Consider the following 12940-nt stretch of genomic DNA (forward strand, 5'->3'; position numbering starts at 1 on the left):
ACCACGAGAGTGACTGCGAGAGACTGAGGTGCCGGGTTCCCTGTGTCTGTCAGAGAGCGAGGTGCCGTGCGCTCCGCGACTGTGAGTACTGCGCACGTGCAGAGCAGAGAAGGCCAGGTACTGGGCATATACCTGTGGCCCTCCTTACCCGTGAACATTGACCAATCCACGTTGCACTTGGAAAGAGCTGCGGCCTTGATTGCTCCAGCCGCAAGCGCTTATGGACTATAGGCTAAGTCGAAAGTAATGAAGACGGATCATCATTTTAAGGACCCCATCAAAGGACATCACCCGGCCGCTGCCGGTTCTAAAATCCCCTTGCGGAACCATCTGCTGCAGAGGATCATACAGGACATGATAAGTTCCATCACTGGACTGTTATTGCTTATATTTGTTATCTCTATTATCCTTCCTGTAACCATTAACCTCCCTGCGAGGAGTGAATACCTTGTTCTATTAAATTCTTACATTTTGTTAACCCTTGCTCTGCCTCCTGTCTGTCTCTGCATCCTGCAACCTGCTTACACGGTACATGAGAGTTGCTCAGAGTAGCATAATGGATAAATGAATAGGTTTTCTACTGTAAAATATTGTTCAGATGGAGAAGGGTTTTAACCCCCTTAACGACTGCTGATACACCTTTTAACGGCAGCAGTTAAGGGTACTTATTCCTTAGTGCTGCTTTTCAACGGGTATAGCACCCCCCAGCGTCGGAAAATCTCCTATGTCTCAGCTACTGAGACCCTCGAGAACATAATCAGGGACGGTTTTGAAGGTCCCCTGTCACGTGATCATCGTTCTTCACTGAATAATGGCAATCATAAAAAAGTCTGATTTACAATTAATTTTTCTCTCCTCTGATATGATCTAGCATATCAGAGAACAGAGTAATGGGATCCCCTGAGCACCCCCGGTATCTCTACCACCCCAGGGCCTCCTGATTTGCTCCACATACCGCCTTGTCATCTGTCTGGAAAAAAAATAGCGCAGTACGCCAGCCGAGATCTGCCAGCCGGTATGCGGCAACAATAGGGAGTTTTTCCTATTGGTTCCTTTTGATCATTGTGATAGACAGTATCACAGTGATCAAAGTAAAAAAAAAAAATAGTAAATCAAATCCCCCTTTGTCACCCCTTTAGTTAGAAAAAAAATTCTAAAATAAAAAAAAATTAATTTATTCCATTCTTTGCAGCTAGGATAAGGGTTGGGATTAGAGTTAGGATAGGGGTTAGGGTTATGGTTGTGTTGGAGTTAGGGTTGAGGTTAGGGTTTTGTTAGGGTGGCGCTAGAGTTGTTTTTTTTCACAAGAAAAAAAATAAATGATGACGATATGAAAGCTAGTTTTGAGCACAAGTGCACGTTACTCGAGTTTGCATAGAGTACTTGGGTATGAACGGAGTATTGTGGATCCCCGCATGTTTTTTTGGGGGTGTCTAATAGCCAAGAAACATGAAGGGCAGGAACTTGAGCATGTTACTCGAGATATTCAGTGCATACTCGAGCACCAGATGCAAACTGGAGCACTTGCTTTTAACACTAATGACAACCTAATGTTATCAAATTCTGTGTTGTACCTGTGGGTTCAAAATGGTCACGATACCCCTGGATAAAATCCTTGGGGTCACTTGTGAATGATTTCCACTGTTTAGGCACATTAAGGGATCTCCAAATGCAACATGACGTCGGATCTTGATTCAAGCCAATTTTGCATTCAAAAAGTCAAACGGTGCACCTTCCCTTCCAAGCCCTGCCGTGCACCCAAACAGTGGATTTCCCTCACATATGGGGTATCAGTGTACTAGGAAAATTTGCACAACAAATTTTGTGGTCCATTTTTGATTGTTACAATTGTGAAAATAAAAAAAGTTTGGGTCTAAAGTAAATTTTATTGTGAAAAAAGTTAAATGTTAATGTTTTCCTCCCACATTCAGTTCTCGTGAAGCAACTGAAGAGTTAATGAACTTTTGGAATGTGGCTTTGAACACCTTGAGGGGTGCAGATTTTATAATGGTGTCACTTTTGGGTACTTTCTGTCATATAGGCCCTCAAAGCCACTTCAAATGTGATGTGTTACCAAAAAAAATGGTTTTGGAAATTTTGTTCAAGAAATGAGAAATCGCTGGTCAACTTTTAACCCTTCTAACTTCCTAACATGCTTCCAATATTCTATGTAAAGTAGACATGTGGGAAATGTTATTTATTAACTATTTCGTGTGAAATAACTCTGATTTAAAAAAAAAAATTAAAAAGTTTGAAATTTGCTAAATTTTCAACATTTTTACCACTAACATGAAGTACAATATGTCATGAAAAAAAAATCTGAGAATCAGTGGGATCCGTTGAAGCGTTCCACAGTTATAACCTCATAAAGTGACAGTGGTCAGAATTGTAAAAATTGGAATGGTCATTAAGGTCAAAATTGACTCGGTTACTAAGGGGTTCTAACCCTCGACTAAACAGCTGGTCAGCAACAGTATGTTATGTGGCTATCTTATGCATGATGATACAACACACTGGTATTCTTATATAGCAAGCAAAAAAATAAGAGATAAGCCAATGGATACTACTTCGATATGATTTTCCCTAACAGACTTGCTGAAAAAAGAATTAATATCTAGTTATTGCATCCACAATTCACGTGGAGATATAGCAAACTCCCTGCAGACATATGAATATAATAAAGGTCATAGGAGACGAGACCAAAGGACTGTAAGGGTGAGTTTCCACTTAGCGCATTCCTTGTGCTTTGGACAGAACGGAAACCCTGCTCCACCCAAAGCCCCGCCCCTTCTGTATGCACAGTGATTCCGGATGTGCTCATTGAACACATCCGGAATCGCGGCATCGTATACATAGAGTAGGCTATTTACCTTGCGGAGACTGAGCATCTCCGCAAGGTAAACAGACATGCTGCATTCTAGAAAGACGCACTGCATGTCTGGTTTCGCGGGTGTGTCACCCGCATATTAGGACGCATAGTGGAGACGGGATTTCATAAAATCCTATCCACTATGCTGTAACATTTGGAAGCTGCGGATTAAACGCTGCGGCTGTACGCAGCGTTCAATCCACAACTAATCTGGATGTAATACGCCACATGGAAACTCACCCTAAATCCATCCTAAATTAAAGCCAGTCAGCTCATTATGACATGATGCTATTAATCTAACAGAGGAGCTGACACCAGGCTAAAGGTACTCAGTTTTTGCTCTTATTTTATTTCCACTGCTTATTTTATTTTGTTGTTTTTTTACAAACTGCCATAAGGTTGCGGTGATATGAGCCATTTTATTTAGTGCTACTTTTTATGGTGTTTACCAGGGGTCGTGTTTTAGGCTGCTCTGCATTACTACCCAGTGAATAGTGCCCCCTTGCTAAAGACCATAAAAAAGAGCACTAAATAAAAAAGCCACTCGCTATACAACCATATTGCAGTTCTAAAGGGAATCTGTCACCGGAAATTTGCGGGCTATGTAAATGCCCTGTGTCCGGTTCGATGGCCGGTGTTTCTTCTTCTTTTCTCCACCCCATCCGTGGCTTCCGTCTGCGATATTTTCCGGAATTAGAGTAGTTCTCCTCCATTTTTCGTGCCTGCGCAAAGTAATCATGCCTCGTGCTAACCGAGTGACTTCGGCATGCTCGAAACATATGTTAGAGTCCCCACGGCTACATGTCTCGCGGCTGTTCAACAGCTGCAACACATGCACGGATTGCCTAACAAATAGGCAATCCATGCATGTGTTATGCTTGTTGAACAGCCGTGAGACATGCAGCCTTGGGGACTCTAACATATGTTTCGAGCACGCCGAAGTCGCTCGGTTAGCACCCGAGCATGCTTGGATAACACCTTACCTGAGGATGTTCGCTCATCACTAGTGATAACTTGTTCCAATCAGACAATTCCATTAAAAGAATATAACTTATAAATTTATATGGGGTGGTTCTTGAGATGTTGACAGTTTTCTTACCTTTTTCAGTTCCTCTTGTATACATGTGGAATTGTCTTCTGATGAAAGCATTTCATAGTTTCCAGCGCTCAGTCTTGGCTCCGGCTCGTGCTCATCTCCAGATGAAGTTTCTCTGTCGCTCATCTTTGCTGTTAATTCATTTATTCTAGTCTTTAGTTTTTGCTCAATGCTGTCACTTTCCGTTCTACATTGCTGATCTCCACTGCTCATCCCAGTTTCTGATAAATCACTACAACTCTGTAGATAAGAAAAAAGAATTACACATTGCTATTCATAGTCTCTCTATAACACCTAAAAAAACAGCAAAATCTGGAGAGAAGTCAGTGGAGTGACTGCATAAAGTAACATGTTTGTAGGAGGCCACTGGTATCACTACTCTCCCAGAACTGTCACATGTTGTCAGCCACAGAGCGCCATAACAATGTCCGATATGGAGCCCAATATTGTTGCAAAACAACTCTGCTTATCAACCAGGAGTAAATGACCTATGAGAATCTTATTAAACCAAATCACATGTAAGTTTCCCTTCCTGAAATACTATGAGTTTCCGCAGAGGTGACATGCCTAAAGCGGTTGTCTGGCCTCAGGCTATAAGTCTGCAGACTTGTGAATCCTCACATTTTCTCTGAGGCTGGCTGACTGCAAACATGCAGTTTGCATACTTCTGGACACATTCCGACTAGACGTGTCTGACCTTACTCAATGCAAATGTTTTTTTTCCTCCTAGACTGGAGCCGCTCCTCCGCTCTCAGACATGTGTCTCCCCCCAGTCTCCTGACATTTTTCTTGTGACCTCTGACAGTCAATCAGTGGCCACTGATCAGTCGCAGCCTTCACAAGCAGAAGTATATATGATAAAATGAAAACCTGGCACTCAACTTAATGCTTGGTGAGGCAGTTTATTGTAGTACCAGAAAACGTTTCGGTCGATATAGACCTTCATCAATTACGTGCTAGTATGTTTGAAAGTAGCTTGAAGGAGGGCGCTTTTTATGTTGAAAATATCAGTGCAGCCTGTTCATCCTGGACGTGGTAAACACCACGACCAGGAGGAACAGTCTGCGCTGATATTTTCAACTATTAAGATTATCCTGTGTTACAGCAGCATTCTGACCATTTGATTACTGGCGTTATCAGTGAATAACATAAAAAGCGCCCTCCTTCAAGCTACTTTCAAACATACTAGCACGTAACTGATGAAGGTCTATATCGACCGAAACGTTTTCTGGTACTACAATAAACTGCCTCACCAAGCATTAAGTTGAGTGCCAGGTTTTCATTTTATCATATATGGTTTGGGAACCTAACTTGGCACCACTACAGTAGTACACACAGTGTTTTCTACTTCACAAGCAGAAGAACTGTGTTTCTTCCATTTTGATGGAAATGTGAAAGCTGTGGATGGTCAGTGCCTCTGACTGACTGCTGTGGTCACTTTAAGTTGTCAAGAGATTGCCAAAGAACACAGGGGGAGAGCGCAGGGGGGGCGCCAGTCATGAAGGTCAGTATAAATTTTTTAAGTTATAAAACTAGCTAAGTCAGCCTTTTTTTCTGCTGGAAATCAGATGAAACATCTTTCATTCAAAGAAGGATCTGTCATCCATTAACAATCTGACAATCTCCTGTTGAAAGAATATTCCCAGAAAGACTAATTTTTCGTCACCAGGAGTCATCGAAACTGTATGGCCAGGTGAATATAAAGCCCAATTTGGAATAAAATGCATACTGCTGCATCAGTACAACAATCATTTACTAGAAATCATTCTTCATTCATCTGATGTGTTTCTATATATTCAGTTCAAGAATTAGTGTATGATTTCCACCTTGTGGTGAAAAAGGGACACCACACTATTCATTGTTTTTGATAAAACATTTACCTTGATTACACTAATGCTAGTTTGATTGAGATATTTTTCACACTAAGTTTTCTACATACTGTTCTTAATAGCTTAAACAATAATTATCTGTTAGCTGTATGATTTATGCTCTGAAGTCAGTCTGGTAAGATTTATAACTCTCATCTTAATATGGTGCTTGCATAGGACTGCCCAATGTCTGCCATTTCTGTCATTATTCAGGCCAATCACATACAGAAAATAAATTCCAGATAATAATCGATGACTTACGTAATTTCCTAAAACAAACCTTATTTGTGTCCACAGTCCTTTTCTGCACTTTCACTACTGTAGTGCTCCCCTCTCCCACCTCCTCCAGGGATACTTTGCTCTTCCTCCATCTCCTTGACCGTTTCTCAATATCTGCATGGCTTTTTTCCGCTTCGCTGCTGTCTGAGTATTCCATACTAATAGACTGTGGGTTGAAGTTGATATCCATCTTTCCATACCCGTGGTCCTTATGCATCTGATCACAGGCACTCTTTCTGTTTGGCCATAGAGATTTAGCAGACAGACGACTCTCTTTTAGAGAGTTGACAGAAGAGGTTTCGGAGTCGGAATACACAGTTTCGGGGTTTGTAAACAGTCCGGATGATGGGGATGTTACAGGCTGATAATAATCATTGCCACATGCCCACTCTGTGTTATACTGGGAGTCCGTATAGCAGGAATCACCGGACATCTCTCTTGTTCTTCGCCGATATGCATTGAGTGCCAAGTTCCAATCAACCTCCTCATCACTGTCAGAGCCCATCTCGTCATAAGCGGAGACAATGGTAGACTCATTCTCTAAGGATTTGAAGACTTGGCTCTTTGGTTGGGCAAGCATTCTTGGCGGAGGCAACGTTATACTTTGTAATGCTACCCAGTTTCCATCAGAACTCTGCAGAACTGGAGATGGACCTTGGAAGAAAACAATTACACACATTTTGAAGAAGACCGTGTAACTCATATCATTATCCAAGAATCCAATACACAATAGAATGGCGCCCATGATCCCAAGCTCACAAATGTACTCTAAACCTTATATCAATCCTGAATGGGCTGCTGATTAGTTTAGCAATACATGGATGGATAGTTAATATATGATATAAACTTATGTCATCAACCTAATTGTTTAGTTTGTTGGTAATCTGCAAACCACTACTTGGATGGGGTCTTAATACTCTTAAAGTGATTGCGAGCCTAAACAAGTTATCAATTACCCACTGGATGAATGGTAACGGTTAGATTGGTGTTGGTGCCATTGATTGGATCAACACCAATCACCAGAATAGGGAATTTCTATCTTTGTTTTTTCCTGGCAGCTTTACCCCATCCTGATGTAAGAATGAAGGAACAAGTAAATCATGCAACCTTCTACTCTAGTCAAGTCTACAACAATGAAAATACACATAGATAGCAGAGTGCAGCGATTGGCAGGACCAGTCTACAATCTGATCAGTATGGAATGTGAATGAAAATTGCATGGCCAAGGCAGCAAAATGATTGACTGCCAGACGATTAATGGCCGTTCAACTAAATATATTTTGAAGGTGCTATTGACATGAAATTCTCACCAGATGTGGGTCACAACCCATCCAATCCACACAGGCAAATAAATCAAACTAAAGATTCCATAAATTGTGTGTAAGAATGAGAAATGACACAGGAAAAAAGTATGAAACACATGAAATAAGAGAGGAGCAAAAAGCCATGAAAAGTCATGACACCAGCTGAAATGTATCAGTAATTAGAAAGCAATCCTGCCACCAAGTGAAAAATAATATCAGCTGTTTGAACTGAAACTGGCCAATATATTTACTTAGAAAATTGGTGACAAGTTCAATACTTATTTCACCAGCTGCCTGTCTGTCTATCTATCTATCCCATATCTATCTCATATCTTTCTATCTATGTCAAATCTATCTATCTAGAAATATATGTTTTATGGTAGACCGTCTCACTTGCCTGCACACAGAGGTAGACAGAGGTAGACTGTCTCTTTAAATCTTCTGTTAGTTTATTAGACATGTGGCATAAACCAACGGAAAGTGAAAATAAACACGCCCTTTGAGGAAAAACAAAACAAAATGGTATACAGTCTCTGCATCTGCGGGGATTTGACCGCTCAGGATAATAGCCATTCACTGGTTCAGTTTTTTTCCTCAGTAGAGATGAGCGAATTTGTTCAGATTTGGTTTTGAATATGATCAGAATCGAATATTGTTTTTGCAATATTTGTCGAACACAGCCAAACGTCATTTGAGTCAATGGGAGTAGAAATTACCGAATATGTTCGGAACCAATCCTAAGACATACATTCGGTATGAATATTGTTCAAATATGGCTCGAATATGTCAAAATCAGATTCAGGGACAAAATCCGAACAAATTCGCTTATCTCTACTCCTCAAGATACAAAACACTGGAGTTCCTCTCTCTAGCCCTACTGAACACTAAATGTCTCTGGAGGCCGACTATTTAACTCCCAGACCACACCGTGGCTTGGAGATAAAGTGGAAACCTACCATCCACTCTATGGTTGTCCATGAAAACCCAGCACTTAAAATGGCCATTTAGCCCCTCTCAATACATAGTGTGCTGGAGAAAACTTCTGGGTTTTAAATCACTGAAACTACTAGCTTCAGTGAAACATATCTCCCCTCCAGCACTTTGCCAGCGACATTGTCACATACTCCCCCTCTGCCCAAAGCTGGGGGTTTTGGCATCTTCACTTATTAGGCAGGGAAGTCTGGATGGGGCATCTGCGTTAACATGTAGCTTCTCTGTCCTATGCTCGAAGTGGAAGCTGAAGTCCTGGAGCGCCAGAAACCACGTAGTCACCCTGGCATTCTTTCCATTTCTTTCCCTCATCCATCTCAGGAGCACATAGTTTGACACTATCCTGCACTTCCGGCCTAACAGGTTAATTGTCCATTTGATGACCAAGCACTCTTTCTCTGAGAAAACACCAAATGGAGGGCACCAATATATTAGACAACAAAAGGGTTCACCAAAGACATGTTAATAACAATGCAAGAAAGTAGGGGAATGCAACATGTCTATAAATTGGGAACACATGATCAGATAAGACAAATTGAACAAAATTTATTACAAAATGCTGACACATATATAGAACAAACACAGTATCCAACTTAAAAACAATTAAAATTGCAAGAAAAGCAAACAAGTCATGTCATGGAATAATGATGTAATGACTCTCCCACGTCAAAAACCCCTCCACACAGACAAGCCTGTATAAGAATGATAATGTGAACACAAGGTAACCTGGAAGAGTTATTAATGAATATAGTTACCGTACAATGGCATCCATGTTGATGGCAAAAAGAGGTCTGCACCTGACACCTAGGTGGCTGTTAACAGCATCATGCAAGAAAATGCTATACATATGTAGAAACACAAGAGACCTGGTAGTCACAAAATAAGTTAATAATTAACATCGTTACCATACACTGGCATCTGTGTTGATTGCAAAAGAGGCCTGCACCTAACACCTAAGTGGCTATTCACAGCACCATGCAAAAAATGCTATACACATATAGAGACACAAAAGACCTGGTAGTCATAAAACGACTGCATGAGATATGTATGGGCCAGCCAAACAGAAATACAGTGTGGCCAAACCAGCACAAGAGAGCTCGAAAATGGTTTCTAGGTGTGTAGTCCCACGTTATTCTCCCCTGAGGAAGCCACGTAGGCATTGGCGATACGCGTGGGGCTTTCTGCTTCCCCCACTTCCCCATCCCACAGCTGCATTCTGCACTTTAACTTAATGGGACTACACACCTAGAAAACATTTTCGGACACTTTTGTGCTGGTTTGGCCACACTGAATTTCTGTTTGGCTGGCCCATACATATCTCATGCAGTCATTTTATGACTACCAGGTCTTTTGTGTCTCTATATATGTATAGCATTTTTTGCATGGTGCTGTGAATAGCCACTTAGGTGTTAGGTGCAGGCTTCTTTTACAATCAACACGGATGCCAGTGTATGGTAACTATATTCATTATTAACTTATTTTGTGACTACCAGGTCTCTTGTGTTTTTACATAAGTATAATATTTTCTTGCATGATGCTGTTAACAGCCACCTAGGTGTCAGGTGCAGGCCTCTTTTTGCCATCAACATGGATGCCATTGTATGATAACTATATTCATTATTAACTCTTGCAGGTTACCTTGTGTTCACATTATCATTCTTATACAGGCTTGTCTGTGTGGAGGGGTTTTTGACGTGGGAGAGTCATTACATCATTATTCCATGACATGACTCGTTTGCTTTTCTTGCAATTTTAATTGTTTTTAAGTTGGATACTGTGTTTGTTCCATATATGTGTTAGTATTTTGCAATAAAGTTTGTTCAATTTGTCTTATCTGATCGTGTGTTCCCAATTTATAGACATGTTGCTTTCCCCTACTTTCTTGCAAGAACTCTTTCTCTACTATGGCTTAGTTCTTTTCACAGGAGGAGAATTTCCTACTAAGGAGTAGAACTGGATGTTCATCACCATCTACTACCTGGGACAACACAGCTCCCAACCAGACCTCGGAGGCGTCCGTCTGAACCACAAACTCCTTGGTGAAGTCAGGTGCAACCAAGACTGGCTGTTTCCATAGGGCAAGCTTCAACTCCTAGAATGCAATCTCCGCTTAAGTGTACCACTTGGCCATCAATGTCTTTGTGCTCTTAAGAAGATCAGCCAAAGGGGTAGCTATCATGATGAAATTTGGGATAAATCTATGATACTATCCTACAATTCCCAGATCCCAGAAAAGACAAAGCTTGCTTCTTGGAGACCGGTTGCAGCCAATTTTGGATTGTCTACACCTTGTTTACTTACAGTTTTATTTTGCCCCTCTCGACGATGTAGTTCAAGTATTTTGCCTCTTCCTTAACCATGGCACACTTCTTTGGGTTTATGGTAAACCCTTCCTTCCTCAGTGCATCCAGTACTGCCTGGAACTTCTGCAGGCGACTTCCCCAATCCAGGCTAAAGATCTCGATGTTGTCCAGATGAGTGGCGGAATACTTTTTGTGAGGTTAGGATCCGGGCCATGATTCTCTGGAGGGTAGCTGGGGCTCCCTGATGACTGAACGGCATCCTGTAGAGAAGGCCGTCTTCTCCTTGGCACTTGGGGACAGGAGAATTTGTCTTTTGTTAGGTCCAGGGTGGTGATATGTTTGGCAGACTCTAGCATCTCAATGAGCCCATCGACCCGGGGCATCGGATATGAGTCGAACTTGGACACCTCGCTTAGCTTCCTGTAGTCATTACAGAGACACCAAGCCCTGTTTGGCTTTGGCACAAGACAATGGGGCTGGACCAGTCACTCTTTGACTCCTTTAATGCCTTGATGACTCCCAGGCTCAACATTCTTCTCACCTCATGGCGGGCTTCGGGAATCTGATATGGCTTTTGGTTCACTCGCATATGAGGTTCGTCAGGATTTAATGCTCCATGACCTGCATATAACCTGGCAATTCCGAAAACGGGACCCAGCTCCGCTGAGGCAGCTTTCGGCACTGTTGCTTCTAGGCCGGTGACAGTGTCTCTGTCACTGTTACATCGCTGAACATGGCTTCAGGTTCGGCCCCCAGACACCTATCTTCCACCGTTTCCCTGTCTCACCATGATTTGAGAAGGTTAACGTGGTACACCTGGTACAGCATTCTGCTCCCTCGTTGTTGGACCTTGTAGTTGATGTCACTCAACTTTTCAAACACCTCGTATGACTCTTTGCACTTGGCCAGGAACTTACTTTCCACTGTGGAGATCAACACCAACACCCAGTCTTCAAGGCTAAACTGTCTTAGTCTCGCTGCCCGAATGTAGATCCTTGCCTGGGCCTCTTGTGCTTGAAGGAGGCTATTCTTCACAATCGGCATCACCTTTGCAATCCGGTTCTGCTTCTGGGCCACATGCTCGATGATGCTCCGGGGGGGTGTAACATCTGCTGCCTAGGTCTCCCTTGCAATATACAGAAGTCCACGAAGGTGCCTATATATGTATAGCAGCTCGAAGGGTGAGAACCCTGTGGAGGCCTGTGGGACTTCCATGATAGAGAACAACAGGTATGGCAGTAGGCAGTCCCAGTCTTGGCCATCCTTTTCCACGAACTTCTAAAGCATGGATTTCAAGGTCTTGTTGAACCTCTCCACCAGGCTGTCCATCTGCGGACGTCCGGAATCATGTAATCTGGAGAGTCTTATACCATTCCCTCATAACATTGGGCATAAACGGAGTTCTGTGCTTTGTCGGGATCTCCTTTGGCAGGCCCATCAAGGAGAAATTATGGACCATCTCTCAGGATATGCACCCAACAGAGGAGCTTCTCAGGGGTACCGCCTCTGGATACTGTGTTTCATAGTCCATTACTACAAGGATGTATTGGTGCTCCCTGAAGGAGTTAACTAGGGGCCCTACAAGGTCAATGGCAATCCAGTCAAATAGGACCTCTATAATGGGCAACAGGACTAGGGGACTTTAGAAGTGGGATACGGGAGCAGTTAGCTGACAAGTAGGGCAGGATCGGCAGTAGTTAACAATCTCTCTGTGACACCCTGGCCAGTAGAACCTCTGAAGGACCCATTCTTGAGTTTCTTCTACTAACAGATGCCCACCCAAGACATGAGAATGGACCAGGTCTAGTACCCTATGCCTATAGGTACCTGGCTCTAACAACTACTCTACCTCGTTCTCTTTTAGTGTAGTGACCCGATAAAGCAGCTCCTCATTTATAGCAAAATGTGGAAACCTGGTATCAGCCCTCGGCTTTTAAGCCACTCCATTTATCACAGTTACATTGCCATATCCCCTTTTAGAATAAGATGCCACATTCAAGCAGTCCCCAAATTTCCCCCAGAAACCCCCAGTTCAGGAATCTCAGCCTCACTAGTCACCGTCTTGGCCTCCTTACCAGCCAGGAAACACAAGTGGATTTCATCCACCTCCGACTGTGATGGGATTTTATCATTGTTGAACTGGCTCCTGTCTGAGTCATTTGGTATTCCCGCCTTCCACCATAAGCCCCAGAACAGCCTAAAGTCCAACCCTATTATCACCAGGTGTACTA

The 12940-nt window shown here is 42.6% G+C and overlaps 1 protein-coding gene across 2 annotated transcripts in view; it reads right to left on the reverse strand.

Annotated features, from left to right (window-relative positions):
- The window catches only part of MYRIP (myosin VIIA and Rab interacting protein), an 811455-nt gene that overhangs the window by 145029 nt on the left and 653486 nt on the right, over positions 1-12940 (reverse strand). For both annotated transcript variants that reach the window (XM_073550109.1, XM_073550108.1), the window contains exons 10-11: positions 6114-6766; positions 3969-4205 (exon numbers count right to left, since the gene is read on the reverse strand). In XM_073550109.1, coding sequence (XP_073406210.1) covers positions 3969-4205; positions 6114-6766 — 890 coding nt within the window. The remainder of the gene's footprint in view (positions 1-3968; positions 4206-6113; positions 6767-12940) is intronic.

Source organism: Dendrobates tinctorius, unplaced genomic scaffold, assembly GCF_039654945.1.
Source record: "Dendrobates tinctorius isolate UK_male_01 unplaced genomic scaffold, ASM3965494v1 ptg000162l, whole genome shotgun sequence".
Taxonomy (NCBI): Eukaryota; Metazoa; Chordata; class Amphibia; order Anura; family Dendrobatidae; genus Dendrobates; species Dendrobates tinctorius.